The sequence below is a fragment of the Pseudonaja textilis genome, chromosome 8 (assembly GCF_049901715.1).
Source record: "Pseudonaja textilis isolate UNSWEBS1 chromosome 8, rPseTex1.2, whole genome shotgun sequence".
NCBI classification, from domain to species: Eukaryota; Metazoa; Chordata; class Lepidosauria; order Squamata; family Elapidae; genus Pseudonaja; species Pseudonaja textilis.
Window position 1 is genome coordinate 12,855,636 of NC_141997.1, and position 17,080 is coordinate 12,872,715.

Below are 17,080 nucleotides of genomic sequence, written 5' to 3' on the forward strand. Positions count from 1 at the left end.
AGCAGTTTCAACTTTCTCTATCACTTTTTCTTTGTTAGTAAGAATTAAGTCCAGTATAGCTTTTCTTCTAGTTTCCTCCTCTACCTTTTGCTTGACAGAGTTGTCAGCTAGGTTGGTTAGGAATCTGTTTGATCTCCCACATGCTGCAGAGTTTGTCTCCCCTTTGATATAAGGGTAGTTAAAGTCTCCCATTACTATTGTGAAATATTTCCTACATACATTAGTTATTAGTGGCGGGAAAGAGGTCTTGAAAATTGCACCCACTTTCCCCTCTATTTTAGTTCACTCCATCCCTTGCCAGTAGCCCTTCATGAAGGTAATGCAGACCATAGTCTAGGAATCTGAGGTTCTCTTGGCGTACCAGTTTTTAAGTCAGTAGTTCATGTCTAAAATCCTTTGCTCCCTCATTGGATGTTGGCCTTTTGTTGGAAGCAGTGGTGAGATTCAATTTTTTTTTTTTACTACTGGTTCTGCGGGCATGGCTTGGTGGGCACGGCAGGGGAAGGATGCTGTAAAATCTTCAGTCAGAGGTGATATTTGCCAGTTCTCCGAACTACTCAAAATTTATTTTATTTATTTATTTGATTTGTCAATTGCTTACAAGATAATAGGTATAAGTATATACATAGTTATGAATACATGAAATGGGTATATATAAGAAAAATAAAAGAAACAATAGGACAGGGATGGTAGGCACGTTGGTGCACTTATGCACGCCCCCTTTCTGCTACCAGTTCTCCAGAACTGGTCAGAACCTGCTGAATACCACCTCTTGTTGGAAATATAGATGAAAACACCACAACAATTCCTTTAATACCCCAAAATGCAAATATACAGACTGCACTTTTTAAATTTAAATTTTCAATTTCAAGCATTGATTCTGCACTATATTTTTTCTATGTAATTGTTTGATGTAACACGTACCCTTTATTTGATGACATGAGGCAACATACTGTAGGATTTAATTACTTTTATCATTTTTTATCATCTATTAGCATTTTACTGTTTGTATTAAGCAATTATTCCATTGACTCTTTTCTTTTTGAAAAAAAATCCATATTTTTAAGTCCAAATGATACATTTGGGTGCATTTGTCTCCAAATGAAAGAATTCAGTATTGCACAATCAGATTTATCTAGGGTTTCAGCTGTTTCTACTCCTTCAGTCATATCATCTGTAATTGTTTATACCACGTCAAGGACTTAATGCATTGATGCTGTAAAGTTATACATTTTTTCATCCACTGAAGGAGGAAGTGGTCAATAAGGAAAGTCAAGAATTTACTGGAAAGCAAACCAACATATTTCACTGTGACTTTTTTTTTTTTGCAGTAAAAACTTTTACCTTTAAAAGTTACCTCTCTTACTTTTCCTTTAGCCTCTTTTCCCCAGGAAGAACTATGAATGTCTAACTAGCTGTGAGTTTCTGAAATACATCCTGTCAGTGAAGCAAGGAGACTGCCCAGCACCTGAGAAGGCCAGTGGCTTTGCAGCTGCCTGTGTTGAAAGTTGTGAGGCTGACAACGAATGCTCTGGGGTGAAAAAGTGCTGTTCCAATGGATGTGGACATACATGTCAAGTGCCCAAAAATCTTTATAAAGGTAGAGTTTATTATTAGAAGTGACTAGAGAAAATGTGTGTGTCTATGTAGTCACCCACACTCTACTTCTTTTAAGTATACCAACATTCCCACACTGCTCTTATGTTGTGATGACTAGGGGTAGTCATAATATGGAGACCAAGTCAAGCCAAGGTTAGATTTTAATTGAAAACAAAATTCAGGTATGATACCGGTTAAAAATTCAAGTGAGGTGTGTATAATAGTTTGTATTAACAATTAGCATTGTGATAAAGTTGTATTAAATTGGGTACAGAGAATTCATCCTTGGATGCTGAAACACTTAATCATTTTTTAAAATATGCTTAATGTATAGAAGTGAAGAATTACTGTAGATTCACAATTGCTCATATTTTCTCAACAGGTTCTGTAGGTTGCTGTTTGATTATTGAACAAGTATGACTTGTTTATGTGTACACCCAAATGTTACTCCTACATTTTCTTTTTGTGACATTTAGGATTAAAATTTTAAAAAATCTGTTTCAGCAACAGAAATGAATGTTATTTAAACATCTTTGTGTCAAAGCAATAGGTTTTATAGTTTCATTGCCAATGGGATGAGACTGTGAAGTTGTTATGTGTCTTTTTTGACAAATGGCCACAATATGGCTTTCCCTCAAGCAAATATTGCCTAAAGAGTAAAGAGGTTCAAAATTGTGACAAAAATGTTTATTCTTTATAGAATATAACTCCTAGACTTTCTTAAGTCATAAAGCCATAAAACCAGACTGATATAAGAACTATATAATACCTACAGTTCATAAATTTCTTCATTTAAAAGAATTAAATGGTTATAAATTTAAAAATAAAATTTAATTGGCATCATAGACAGTAGAATACTGAATTTACTGTATATTTCAAAGAAGTAGCTCACTGAATAATAAAATCCTATGTATAGTTAATTTAATCAGTTAAATAAATTAATTTGAATTGAAGACCCAGAAAGATATCTGAAATCAAGATCTCATTCCTCTTCTTAGGTTTAGTGGAAATAGGTCACTCCATAATTAACGACCACCTATATGATCATTTTACTATAGCAAATTGAATGATTTGATTGAACACCCCTCCCCCCAACAATAGCTAAACAAAAAAACATGAAGAAGGGAGAGTTCTTGGTGAAGAAAATGGTGGAGATTGGTGGCTGGGTGACAAACCCAGATGCAGTAGAACAGGAGACAAGGAGAAACTGTGTGATCACTCACTTGTCATTCAGAAAATAGCTTCATCATAAGAAAACATGTAGAATCCAGAATGACCCTACTGACTTGTAAATAGATTCTGCATGTCTGTTGATGACTGATTTGTCTGAATGCCAATCTTCTAGGAATTCCTTAGCATTTTGTATTTTGCTTGGTCTAGGATGCTCACTGTTGCCCAGTTGAAACTATGGTTGGACCTGTGCATGTGTTATGAGATTAGAGTTTTCATCATGTCTTTTAACTGCTAGTTGGTGTTCATGGATGTGTTATTCTACCTGTATGCCCTATTAGTAGCTGTTACAGTCCTTACACTGTATGTGACAGATGACTACTCTTTTTCCTTCTTGGGCTACTGGTCTTTTGATGTTGGATAACTTCGTTTGTGTGTTATGGTAATGCTGTATGATTGTAATAGTCTGATGTTTCTGAGATGTTTTTGATGTATACTAATTTTATATTTTTCATTGCTTGTATTGGTTGTACTGTAATGGGTTGTCTGGTCAGACACTTTTTAATAAAATTGTGTGAGTAATTGTGTGTTGGAAGATGTCATATAGACAGTGTGTTTCTTTTTCCTGGTGTTCTGGATTGCTGTAGTATATTTATATTCCTCTGAGTAATTTTTTTATACAGGTCCTTTTGTGGAGGCTGGGTTATTATTTTGGTAATGAGCACTTACTAGGGTCATTCTTGGTAGACTTGTATTTCTAGTTTGCTGTAATTTCCTCTGCTGGTATAGATATCCAGGAAGGATAGTGGATTATTTTCCCATTCTCTTGTGAATGTTATTCATGTGGAGACATTGTCACTTCATATATCTTCTCTTATTGTCTCTTTATTATGACAAAGGTGTGGTCTACATAATGAATCCATGCTTTGGATTGTATGAATGTTCTATAGTTTCTACACCCTGAATTACAGTCTCTGCTTTCTGAGAATGGTGATCCCATAGATAAGGATTTGTGTGTGTGTGTACCTGTTTATTAAACTCAAAGTAGGTAGTGAAGCAGAGGTTGATGATTTTGTATATGTATCTATGTATATAGTCCATGATTCTGGATATCTTGATCTTAGTGTATTTGCCTATCTCAAATGTGTCATATAATACACATGGATTATTTTATTATTTCTGGTTTTATGGATATAAAGAGTGGTGTGACATTGAATGAAACCATAATGATTCCTGGCTTGGTATTCCCTGATACTGGCATTCTATTGGTCATCTGCAGCAACTTCTTTGGAGACAGTTTGAATCCTAGACCATGAAACAATAATTATTTGAAAAATTATCATGAACACTATTTATTAATCTCGAAACTTATGAATTTCTACCCATATTTCTGAGGGATTAAATAAAATGTGGAGCCTAAGCTTGGCATGTCAAGTAATTTTTTCAGATATGTCTTCAGTATAAGATGAAAAAATATGCATTCATCATTAAAAGTCAAATTCTTTGGGTTTCAGGAGACTGATGTTGACTGGGAAATTCTGGGAGTTGAAGTCCACCACTCTTAAAGTTAGCAAGGTTGAGAAACCCTGCTCTATTGCATGACACCCATCTGCACACAATTACAGCCACCAGCGGTTAGTTGGTGTTGTTGGAGTTAGTTCCAATCAAGTGAATCCTACTGACCATAATGCAAAGCAGATGGAAAGTTTGTTAGAATGGAGCCTATAGGATTATTACACATAATAATAACTTTTTTATTGAGAAGCTGCATAGTTCCTCTTAAGACTAATATAAAAATAAATTTATTTGCTTCCAATATTTTTTATTCTTGACAATTTTAGAGTTCTCCATTATTTGTTAGATAAAATCCTAGATTTATAGAAAAGTGATTTAGAAGTGATTTAACAAGAAAAGTGTGCAGGCTGGCAAAAATAAATGTCTGATTTATTCTGGGGATGATTTAAGTGGCACAAACAATTGTAACAAGTCCAAAACACAAAGCCAAACATAACTCTAGCAATTGTAGCACATCAGTTTCTTAAAGAAACAGTTTTCTTAGATTTAAGTTTAGAGAAAATGTCATGTCCTAGAAAGAAATATTACTTCTGATTAAATGTTCACATATGCCACATTTAAAGTCTTACCAGTTTTTTCAAAATATCTAATAAACTTGTGGAAGCAGTATAAATAAACTTGAAATAGTTTTACTGTTTTCACTGAGACCCCATATTTATTATAATGAATCAGTTAAGTCATATATAACAATTAATTTCTGCCTATAAGGAAGCATCACACGTATTACATTTCTTATAAAATTATAGGATAATTTTTAATTCTTTATATGACAGATCTTATAATTTTACCCTAAGTCTCAAGCTGGCCATGTTTTCCCATGTAAACTCTTCTGGATATTGAATTAGTTGAAAAAAGCGTCAGCACCTGAAAACAGGAAATAGGAACCACTTCTGTAATATTATACTATCTATTACAACTACTGAATCATGGAAATGGTGGCTTATCTCCATAATACATTCACAGTACAGCTGATAAGTATTTTCAGTATTAAAGATAGCATATGACATATTTTAAACAATAAAACAAGCAAAAGTGTATTTGCTGTTGAGATAAAATGTGAGAGTAGGTATTCTATTTATATGATATAGTCTTACTTCTCCGAATCAAATAGTTGTGAACACAATTTCTTTTTATGGATATTCTGTATTTTAGGTGTTCCTTTAAAACCCAGAAAGGAATTAAAATTTAGTGAACTTCAGTCTGGACAGCTAGAAATTAAATGGTCTTCAAAATTCAATATCTCCATTGAACCTGTGCTCTATGTGGTACAAAGAAGATGGAATTATGGGATTCATCCCAGTGAAGATGATGCAACAAGTTGGCAAACTGTAGCACAGGTCAGTATTTTTAATAGAATCCTATTACCTTTAAGATTTTCCTTAATATAATTGTTTTTAATCAGATATTAAATATTTTTGGCTGGTATTAATTACCATCATCAAACATTAAACATACCCAGGACCTTCCTTAGTGAAGTATGGAGTTCTCCCTTTGAAGTATATAATTTTAAGTGTTATAGCTATTGCTATCATGCCTAATTTGAAAATAAGTCATAGCAGTTTTCAGTCTGTAACTTGCCAAGTATGTGGAGCAACACATATAAGTGGGTCATCTCTTGTTCTGGTAAAAACATATCACATAATTCTGTGCTTTGGACTTGAAAAAGATACTACCAGTCTTCCCCATTGGGCCATTGTTGCATATGTTGTAGACATATCTGTTTTATTCCAGGAACAGAATGGAGGCATTTCCTGCATGCACCTGTTTTTTTTAACTCTGATTTGGAACAGGGTTTAATAATGTAAACTTTTTATAGCAAGAACAGAATATAAATGTCATTTTCTGTGGTCTTCAGTTTAGGGGGATGTCTTAAAGGGAAGACTTGGGCTTGTTTGCATGCTGACTTGTAACAGTAAGATGTCCAAGATTGTGTGTGTGTGTGTAGAGCAGACAGTATGCATTTTATACACATAGAGGGTATAAAACTCATAGACACACAAACACACACACACTATATGTATATATGTAATATTCAAACTAACTGTTTCTACATAATGCTGTCCGATGGATTCCAGCAGCATTTACATTAGGAAAAAAAAACTTAGAAAGGGTTGATACATGTTGATATTTGCATATGAGATTGCTCTGCTCATCACTATACAAAGAAATGTAACTGGTAAGATGTATGTATAAAATGGTATGGTGTGAAAAAATGCATAAAAGATGATGCATGCACGTCTAGTATGGATTGCATCTGTGAAAGATACCAGGTTCAACCTCTAGTAATTTCAGATGTTGTTTTTTTTTAATCCAGTCAGACAAAAGTTTTTTGGGTTGGATCCTGAAGACTTATGGATGGGTGAAGTAGATGGTTTGAAAAATCTTACCTAGTCCAATTTTTATTTCATGAAAAATAGGAAAAGGAATTCTTCTTTCAATAAGCAAAACATAAAAGGTCCACTGATGGAGATCACAAAAATAATAAATGTGTATGTTAACTGGATTATATTTTGCAGATCACAGATGAGAGATTACAACTGACTGACATCAGACCTAGCAGGTGGTACCAGTTTAGAGTGGCAGCCATAAATGTGCATGGAACAAGAGGTTTTACAGCTCCCAGCAAACACTTTCGCTCCTCAAAAGGTTTGTTATTAATGTTCTTCATTGCACAGTTACCTTTGGCTGTATCATTATATGCAATCAGGAGAAGATTTAAACAAATAACACAAATAACTCTAAAGACAAATAATTTTGTTTTTTGAAATAATAGAATTCAAGGTTCTATTAATGCTTTGTGCTGCAAGTTCTCTGAATGAATTTGCTTCCCTTTTACAGTACAAAACACCTTAGCAGTAATAATAAAGGCTATTTACTTCAATGTGACACAATGAAACATAAAAATAAAATTTTGCTAGATTGGACCATGCTTGCCTATTAAAAATGGAAATGTTAAGCTTGAAGCATATTCATGCTGCTGTGTTATTTTATCCATTACATATTTTATTTATGTATTTCCTTTCAATTATGCAGATTGTGGAAATATGATTTTTCTTTTTGAGCATCACGTTTCAGCAGTTTTGAAAAAAATGTTCTAACAGATTTCCTTTCTTTTTTCCTGAGGTTTGACTTTTATTATTTTATCAATCTATCAATAAATAAATACAGTAAATAAAAATAAGAATAGGAAATTAAGCGAAGGAGAAACAGAAGGAAAAAATGAGGTATTTCCAACTCTTTTTAGCACAGTACTAAATGTTGTTATCATAACATTCTAGCCTCAACTTTTTACCTTTATACATTAGTATATAGCTAGCCATATCAATAACAACAAATCTATCCAATTGGCAAAACCAAAGTCAAAGTTTCATTTTTTTTTCATCACAAGCACAAAATCTGGAAATGATATCTAAATAAAAAACATACTTAAATATATCTCTTTGAATAAAACAATCTAACTATTTCTGCTTTATCCTCCTTACTATGGAAATAATATGTATTTCTATTTGCACATAATAATCTTTATAAACTATCACCATTTATATAAATAAAATTCACTGTATTCTTTCAGATTCTTTAACCTAAGGGAAAATACTTTTTTTCATCCATTTTAAAACACTGAACTTTCTTTAGAAACTTTTCTAAAATCAAAACTTTCTAATACATCTTTTTAAAACTTCCTCTCAATATATATAAAATTCACTTTCAGACCAATAACATTCCAATTAACTCATTAAATTTAGATCACTCCGTCCAAGTTACCCTCATAGAATAATTTCTCTTCTTTTCTTTAAGCTAATACATCTTTTTAAAACTTTCTCTTAGCATAGATACTTTCAAATACACTTTAAACAATATTTTACAAACTTTAGGAATTAGTTAAGCATTATTATATAAAGGGAAAATACATTTTCAAACCTTAGATTAAGACTTTGTTGAAAATATCAGACTGACAAAAATCCATCCTAATTCCAATTGACTCATTAAGTTTTAAGTCACTCCTTTCAGCTTGTCTTCATGGAATAAAATCTGAAAGAATTCCCTTCTGAAGAATCTGAACAAATCTGTTTCAGTCCTGCTCAAAAGATGGTTGTCCTGGTTCAGAGGGCCGTCAGTGTCATTTGTATATCTCTACCCCAGCCATTAAGAGAAGTGATCAAGATTCCATCCTATGCTTATGTTCATAGAGAGTACAAATAAACACCAATGTTTATGGTACATATTGATAAGTGTGAAAAGTACTCTAATCAGAGCAGAAGGCATTGGGTGATTACATTACCCCTTTTATCTTTTATTTGCTTGTTCCAATATTTTTTTGCCAACACATATGTTGTGAGGAGCTTCCTTGTGTTTCTTCTGCAGTCTGCTAACAGGGAACTCACTGGAAATATTTCCAATGAAGTATATATTATTGTTTCTATCTCCAAATGCTTTGATTTTGCTTTTAGTGAGCATTTTCCTCACAACACTCCTATTAACCTTTACCATCTCAAGGGATCTAGAAAGCATGGCTTTTTGTTGGCTAACCCTAGGCTATGAAATTATCTCCTTATACATAATAGGGCCGAACTCTGCTTGTCTTTAGAAAAGTCATCATGACCTGGCTTTTCCCCTAGGCATCAGATTTCAGTTGAGTGGAGTCTTATTTTTGGTTGTTTAATTACAATTTTCAATTCTCATTTTATCTTTTAAATATTGGGTTGTTTTTTTTAATGTAGTGTTATTATTTTGTTGATTTGTTGTTGTATAATTTCCAGTCACATTGAAATTGGCAACCATATAAGCCATTTGGGGCTTTAACGAGGCAAAGGGGCTTGTGTGGGTACATGAAATCGTAGGCTATGTCGTTATACATGAATATGTCCAGAAGGGTCTCCCAAGGTGCACAGGCCATGATAAATACCCCAGACTAACACTGATCACATCTGCCAAACACATTGGATCAGTGTGCTAGATTATGGACTATTCCTTTCTTCCAAGTTAATAAAATATACATGTATTTGTCTCCTGCATAAAATTACCCAGTTAATTTAGAGAAAATATATTGTTTAACTGCAATCAAAGTATTATTTAATCCTATATATTTTTATTTGTAAGTATATTTCATTCCATTAAATGGGACTTATTTTTAGGAACCTGTGTGTGATATCAGCCTATATCTCCACCTTTAAGGAATTGCAATATTAATTCATTCAATATTATACTCAGACTATTTCCTAAATAAATATATTTATAGGAATTTAATATATATTGCAGGTGTTTGTTGAAAAGAAGTTGACTTTTTCAATGTTGATGTTGCTTAGCAAAATTACAAATATTATAATAACAAAAAGCTTTAGGAGCGTTATTTTTATAAGATCAAGAGAATGTTAAAGATAAAATTGCATACTTGGGTCTACTTACGTACAACTTAAGACCTGGATTTAATCATACTGAATCTCAACAAAAATAAATATATGAAAGAGGTTGGTATTATTTGTTTTTTGTTTACTTATTTGAATAAATATAAAGAATCTGACTCCTGTGAAGTTTGGCAGGCATAGCTACATGCTGAGCATTGTATGTAATGCTACAATGACTCCTGCCAGATATAATTTGTAGTTATTACTGAGGCTAAGATTTCCTTTTCTATCTGATTCAAACAGCTTGGAAACTTCTCTTGAAAGTTAAAAATCATTCCTTCAAACAAATTTTTGGAGAATTAAGTGAATTACAGTCATGACTCAAAAGGGAGCAAGAATTAGTTTCCAGATGATTCAGTTAAGATTTGTATGGCTGAAATGTATGATTGCTGTTGACATCAATCTGACCATAGAATATTTTTACAACCTAAGTGATTCTTTGTATATAATAGGCAGCCATAATAGTATAGCAGGAGATAAACATGAGTATTTTGCCAACACAGATGAAAACCAGCATGTATTTATACTTAGTGGGAGCATTCCCTCACCTTTGCTGGTGAGATCATCTACTGGAAGAATTGTATTCTGGAAACACTTCTACCACTATGATGAGAAGATTTTAAAAACCCAGATGAAGACCTTTGTGACACTGGATTCATGAAGCAAAAAGTCCTTCCTCTTAAGTCATTTCTGTAAGCCCCTCTACTTTCTAAGACTTCACATACAGTATATACAAATGCTTGTGTATGCAATATCAGTGTACCAGATCACGTAGAAGTATGTGAAGGATCCCTGTATATTGACAATTATACCCGGGGAGAGTGGGATCTGCAGTGATTTCAGCAATATAATTTAGAGAAGGGACTAGTAGTTGGTCTTCATGAATTGACTTGTACAGTTGAAGATATTGAAGCGGTATGGAAAAATACCAGAAAAGTATTAATATTATTAGCAGAAGTTAGTTTGCTTAAACTGCAAATCTTATTAGTAGAAGTTGCTTAATTCCTATGTTGTAAGCTTTAGAATAATATAGAGAACTTGCTGAATATGAATATAAACATATTGACCTATGTACTAGATATTTTCCTGTAACAAGGAAGGCGAGGGTGGATATGGAAAGTCACAGATGGTGTAAGATACTACCATATATAGGGAATTGTGCAAGATGACCAAGTCTAACTTACTTCTCCTTTCTCATAGTACTTATGTTATGGTATAGCTAGATAAGAGAAAATGCCCTGGGTGAAGCTAGGGCTGTGTGCTAAATAAAAGTGACGCCGGGAGTAGCCCAGGGTTCAGAATTTGTCATGCTAATGCTCTGAACCATTTTGCGCAAATAAACCTGTGTTCTCCAACCCTTCGTGGTCTTGTGTCCTGAATTGGAAGCAGGATCTGCTACAACATTTCTGGCAACTGCAGCAGGACTGAAGGAGCCCTGAGGCTCGCTGGAGGGTCCACCCCGGTGCAGATGCTTTGGTGAGTTGAAGGGAACTTCCCAGGCACCATCGGACCTTTGAATCGGAGGGACTTCCCGGTAACGCAGGGTTCTGGTGGTGGCGGTTGACACCTCCAAGAACCACTGGTGAGGAGACCAGGATGTTTTCCAGCTGGTTGGTGGAAGAAGAGCTCGCCAGAAAGCAAGTATTGTGTATGGGAAGCCATCCCTCCCTGTAAACAGGGACAGAGGAGAGGACTGATCACCTTTCCTTTAGGCAAAGGTGGGAGGATTATCAGAAGTGGTTGAGGTGAAAGGCTACTGCGGTTCCTATCGGTGACTGTTGGTGTCCAGCACTTTGGGCCACTAGAGAGTGAGAGATGTTTGCAGTTCCCATTGGAGACCGTGTGCACCTGGCTCCCTGGGTCGGACATGAGTGAGTGAAAGAAATCCTTGGTGTTGTCCTGAGAAGAAGGACCCCTTACCTTCTTCTTGTAACCCCTTCTCAAATTGTCCTGTCTGGTGCCATGGGAGGCTCATGGGAGGTGGAGAAATTGTGCCACTTACCCCGTTGGGGTGCATGTTAAAGCATTTTAAGGTGGCATATGAATCCCAGGATTACGGTCTTACATGAAGTAGGCATAAATTGCGGGTCTTTTGTGAGGGGGAATGGCCAACGTTTGGAGTAGGTTGGCCCAATAAGGGCACTTTAGATCCCTCAATAGCAGTAAGGGTACATCAGATAGTGTTCCACCCACGTTAGGGCATCCAGGCCAGGCTCCCTACATTGATGTATGGCTTGACTTACTATGCCATCCTCCACCTTGACTCCACCTTGACTTCAACAATGTAGGCTCCTAATATCATGTACCCTGCCACCTCCTAAAGTCAAGAAGACTGTCCCAGTCCTACCAGGCTGCCCAGAAGAACTGCCGCACCCGCCGCCTTATGTACCCCCCTAGAGATTGAGAGGAGCCTCCGAAGAAGAAGGATCCTTGGGATCCTCAGGATCAATGTGGCGGTTAGATCAGCTATCCCCCATGCTAAGAGGGCTTGGAGATCGTACCTCCACCAGCGCCCCCCCAGACACCCTGGATCGATTAATCCAGGCTGGACCTTCACCTCGAAGTGCAAGTCTGCAGCTAGACCCTAAGGAGGAGACATGGGGCAGAAGGGGGGGCACCTGCTGATGAGGAGGAAGTGGAAGAACCAGTAGCAGCCAGAACAAGGGCAAAGACTGAACAGACGTCCTTAACTGCCTCCCTTAGGCAGGTTGACCAATTAGTTGTGGACAAGGACGATCACTCCGTTACTGCTACTGCTCCCTTATTCCAGCACGTGCCATTCACTACCTCTGATCTACTTAATTGGAAACTCCATTAGGATCCCTTTAGTGAAAAACCAACTGAAGTGGCGGACCTAGTAAAAACTATTGGAGATACACATAACCCAACTTGGATGGATCTTCAACAAGTCATGGAAACCTTGTTTAACCCAGAAGAGAGGGAAAAGATTAGGATTGCAGTGACCAAGATTCTGAAGCCTGATGCTATACATGGAGGAAGCCTCGAGGAACATGTTGAAGTGAATTTTCCCTCTAAGGATCCTAAGTGGAGTCCATATGAGCATTTGTGACACATCCAAGACTATCAGAAATTGGTGGTGCGGGCAATCCGAGCAGCAGGAAAACCTTCAGTTAACATGTCCAAGCCTTCCTTGGTGTTGCAGGAGGCCACTGAGAGTCCGGAAGCGTTTTATGCCCGCCTCATTGAAGCCTACCAAATGTATACTCCCATAGATACTGAACCCACAAATGCTGAATGCTTGCTATGGCATTCATTTCCCAAAGCACTCCTGAAATACGTTGAAAGTTGCAAAGACTTGAGGGAGCGTTAGGAAAGCCTATGAGTGAACTTATGGAAGCGGCTCGGAAGGTATTTGTGAATAGAGAGTAAGAAGAAGAGAGGAAGAAAGACCAGAAGATGCAGCGAAAAGCCAAACTGATGGCTGCAGCCATGATGTGGACGCCAAGGGGAGGGGAGGCACCAGAGGAAGCGGGGACAGACCAGGGTTAGGATGCAACCAGTGTGCTATATGTAAAAAGGAAGGCCACTGGAAGGGGGAATTCCCTGAATGAAATAAGGATGAGCATTTGGTCAGAAGGAGAGACAACTTTATGAAAGACCACCAAGGGGTTCTGAGGGAAAGCCGGGGAGGAAGGGGACGAAGAGAAGGTTTTCCGACAACCCCCTTCATAGGCCTGGGAGAAGTGGAAGAGTGGGACTGAGACTGACCGGGTTCAGCCCGCCTCCCGGAATCTGTGGTCAGCCTAAATGTAGGAGGCAAACCCGTCACCTTCCTTGTAGACACTGGAGCCACTCGGTCAGTCCTAACCCAGCCCCTAACACAACCCTCCTCTCACTCCATTAACATACAGGGAGCAATGGGAAGTATTTTTCAGCAACCATTTCTAGATCCCTTGGTTTGCACCACAAAAGGGCAAACCATATCCCATCAATTCATATATATGCCAGACTGCCCCATCCCGCTGCTGGGGAGAGATTTGTTATGTAAACTCCATGCCCAAATCTCTTTTGAAGAGCATGGTACAGTGCAACTGAGATATGGGAAAGTTAAGATGGAGGTGCCTCAAGAAGAAGCGTGGAAACTGATGATGGCTCTAGAAGTGGGGCAGGCTGACATATGGAGAGACTTTGGTGTGCCACACTTGTAGACAGAAGATAACCCTCCAGGCTTCGCAAGCCACCACCCTCCAATTATAGTGGAAGAACTCCCAATGAAAGTACCCATTCGTATTTGGCAGCGTGCATATCCTAGGCACATTGTCCAAGCTGTTCAGGAAGTGATAGACCTATATTTGACCCATCACATTTTGGTCCCTACTGAATCAAAGTGGAATACTCCAATATTACCTATTCCTAAGGGTGAAGGTAAATTTAGGCCAGTCCAGGATCTCAGGGTCGTGAACGAGGCCACAGTAACAATACACCTGGTGGTGCCAAACCCCTATGTCATATTGGGATTGATCCCCCAGACCGCTTAGTGGTTCTCTGTCATTGACCTAAAGGATGCCTTCATCACAATACCAGTACACGAAGGGAGTCAGTATTTGTTTGCTTTTGAGTGGAGAGCCTCTTGACAGGCTGAAAACAGCAGTATACCTGGGCACGATTGCCCCAGGGATTCAAGAACTCACCCACCTTATTTGGGGCTGCCTTAGCAAAAGATTTGGAGGCCCTGACAACCCCCCCCCTCCAGATGTGGTAGTGCAGTATGTCGATTACCTGCTAGTTATGGGACAGACGAAGGATGGCTGCTGGCAGAATACCTACAAATTGCTGGTCCTCCTGCAAGACCTGGGGTATAAGGCATCCAAGAAAAAAGCACAATTGGTTTCAGAAAGAGTCAGATATCTAGTTTATGACATAGAGCAGGGGAAACGAACCTAAGGGCATGAACACAAGGAAGCCATACGTCAGCTCCCCACACCTAAGAATAGGAGAGACTTGAGAGGCTTTCTAGGTGCTGCTGGCTTTTGGCACATATCGATCCCTAACTTTAGTCTAATAGCCAAGCTCCTGTATGAAGCCACCAGAGGACATGATAAAGAACCACTGAGGTGGGATATACAGGAAGTCAAAAGCTTCAATGCACTCAAAGAAGCCCTGCTACAAGCCCCCAGCTTGGGTCTCCCCAGTTCGGAATATCCATTTCAGTTGTTTGTGGATACAAAACAGAAAGTCGCTGTGGGAGTTCTTACTCAGAAAATGGGCACATGGCATCGCCCGGTGGCTTATCTCTCTAAGCAGCTTGACAATGTAGCAAAAGGATGGTCTGCCTGTCTCAAGGCTGTTGCTGGGACTGCGCTTTTAACACAGGAAGCAAGCAAATTAACTTTTGGTCAGGAACTAGACATTTATACTACCCATGCCCTTAGAGCAGTCTTGAAAACAAAGGGCCATTTGTGGCTCACCAACCCACGAATGCTGAAATACCAAGATTTGATAACTCATAACCCAATGATAAACATCATACAATCTAATTCATTAAATCCAGCTACATTGCTACCTGAACCAGACGTTGAAACCACACATGATTGTATTCAGACCATTAAGGAAACATATGCCAGCTGTCCTGACATGACTGATGTACCTCTTCCTGCCCCAGATTTAAATCTATACACAGATGGCACCAGTTATGTTCAAAATGGAATCAGGCAAGCAGGGTCACTTTGAATGATGTCTGGGAAGTGGAGCCCCTCCCTCCTGGCACAAGTGCCCAGCTGGCCGAACTACACACATTGACCAGAGCCTTGGAACTTGCTAAAGGTAAATGTGTAAATATATACACAGACTCTAAATATGCCTTCCTCACTGTACAAGTTCATGGTGCACTGTATAAGGAAAGGGGCCTTATTACGGCAGGGGGAAAGGATATCAAGTATGGTTCCCAGATCTTGTGCTTCCTGGACGGCGTGTGGGTATACTTCCAAGAGGCAGGATGATTTTTTTTTACTGCCTTTCTGGGGGGCATGTGACCTTTATTTAAATCTGGGTGATTTCCTTAGAATATCTTGTGAGGTATCAGTTGGTATTTTTAAGTGGTGCAAATGGATCTAAGGATTGCTTTTCCTGGGTCTGCTTTTTCTGGAGAGCTTAAATGACCTCTCTGCTAAAGGGTTTCACTTTATGAGCAAGAGTTGGCTCTTTGATATTTATCCATGCTTTTAACTGTTTTCATTCCTCAAGGTGCTCTGGCACCCTGCCTGATTTGTAACTCCACCTTGCAGGTATTTTTAATCTAATGATTGGTATTTAAGGTAGCTTTTTGCAAACAAAGAAGCTTTTTGTATTTTTGTACGGGTAATCATTGACTTACAACAGTTCATTTAGTGACGGTTCAAAGTTACAATGGCACTGAAAAAAGTGACTTATGACCATTTTTCACACTTATGACCATTGCAGCATCCCCACTGTCATGAGAGGCCAGGTGAGGAGAAGCGCCCCTTGACATGAGTGATGTCGAGTTGGCCATGCCCACCCAGTCACATGACCACCAAGCCACACCCACCAACTAAGCCATGCCCACAGAACTGGTTGTTCAAAAAACTGAATTCCACCCCTGACCGGTTCCCTCCGGTTCTATAGAACCAGATGTTATGATTCTGCTCAGTTCGGAGAACCAGCAAATCATGCCCCTGGCTGGCCCTGCCCCTTCCCCTCCTGGCCACTTGCCTATGATGAGGCTGATGATATGTTGCTGGAACTGCCAGGTTTTAAGCCTGTAGCAAGAATCCCCCCACCCCATCCCATTTGGAAGATATTGCGTTTTGCTATTGCTGACAATGTCCTCCATGCTTCCTCAATGAGGTAGATCAAGTGGGAAGTGGCTGGTGTGTGTGTGTGTGAATTTAAGCCTCCTTCCTATAAAATCCATTCAGAAAACAAAGGAGCAGATATTGTTTAATTTTGCTTCAGCCCAGATTGCTGGGAGAGAAAGTAATTTAAAAGTATTATTTAATTGACTAATTCATTGGCTTCCTGGCATTTCTTGTAGCACTGAGTAGCTGGCTGCCTTTTAAAATCCAGCGCTGAAGCCCAAGAGTGCTGGATTTCAAAATAAAAGCCAAGGAACTCAGTGCTACAAGGAGAAGTTCCGGGAAGCCTGAACCAGGCTTTGAAGCATTTTAAAGTAGCCTGGAGCAAATATCCCTGGAGGGGTGTGTGGACTTTAATATCTTTAAAGCTGTGTCCTTGTGATGAAGGGGCAGTTTATATTACATTTTACAGATTAATTAATCCACCAGTAGAAAATAGGTAACATCCATTTGAGGTCAATCCATGCATTTAGTGAGGAGGAGGAGGAGGAGGAGGAGGAA

The 17,080-nt window shown here is 38.2% G+C and overlaps 1 protein-coding gene across 2 annotated transcripts in view; it reads left to right on the plus strand.

Annotated features, from left to right (window-relative positions):
• The window catches only part of ANOS1 (anosmin 1), an 83,919-nt gene that overhangs the window by 37,867 nt on the left and 28,972 nt on the right, over nucleotides 1-17,080 (plus strand). For both annotated transcript variants that reach the window (XM_087938360.1, XM_087938361.1), the window contains exons 4-6: nucleotides 1,378-1,600; nucleotides 5,497-5,681; nucleotides 6,861-6,990. In XM_087938360.1, coding sequence (XP_087794486.1) covers nucleotides 1,378-1,600; nucleotides 5,497-5,681; nucleotides 6,861-6,990 — 538 coding nt within the window. The remainder of the gene's footprint in view (nucleotides 1-1,377; nucleotides 1,601-5,496; nucleotides 5,682-6,860; nucleotides 6,991-17,080) is intronic.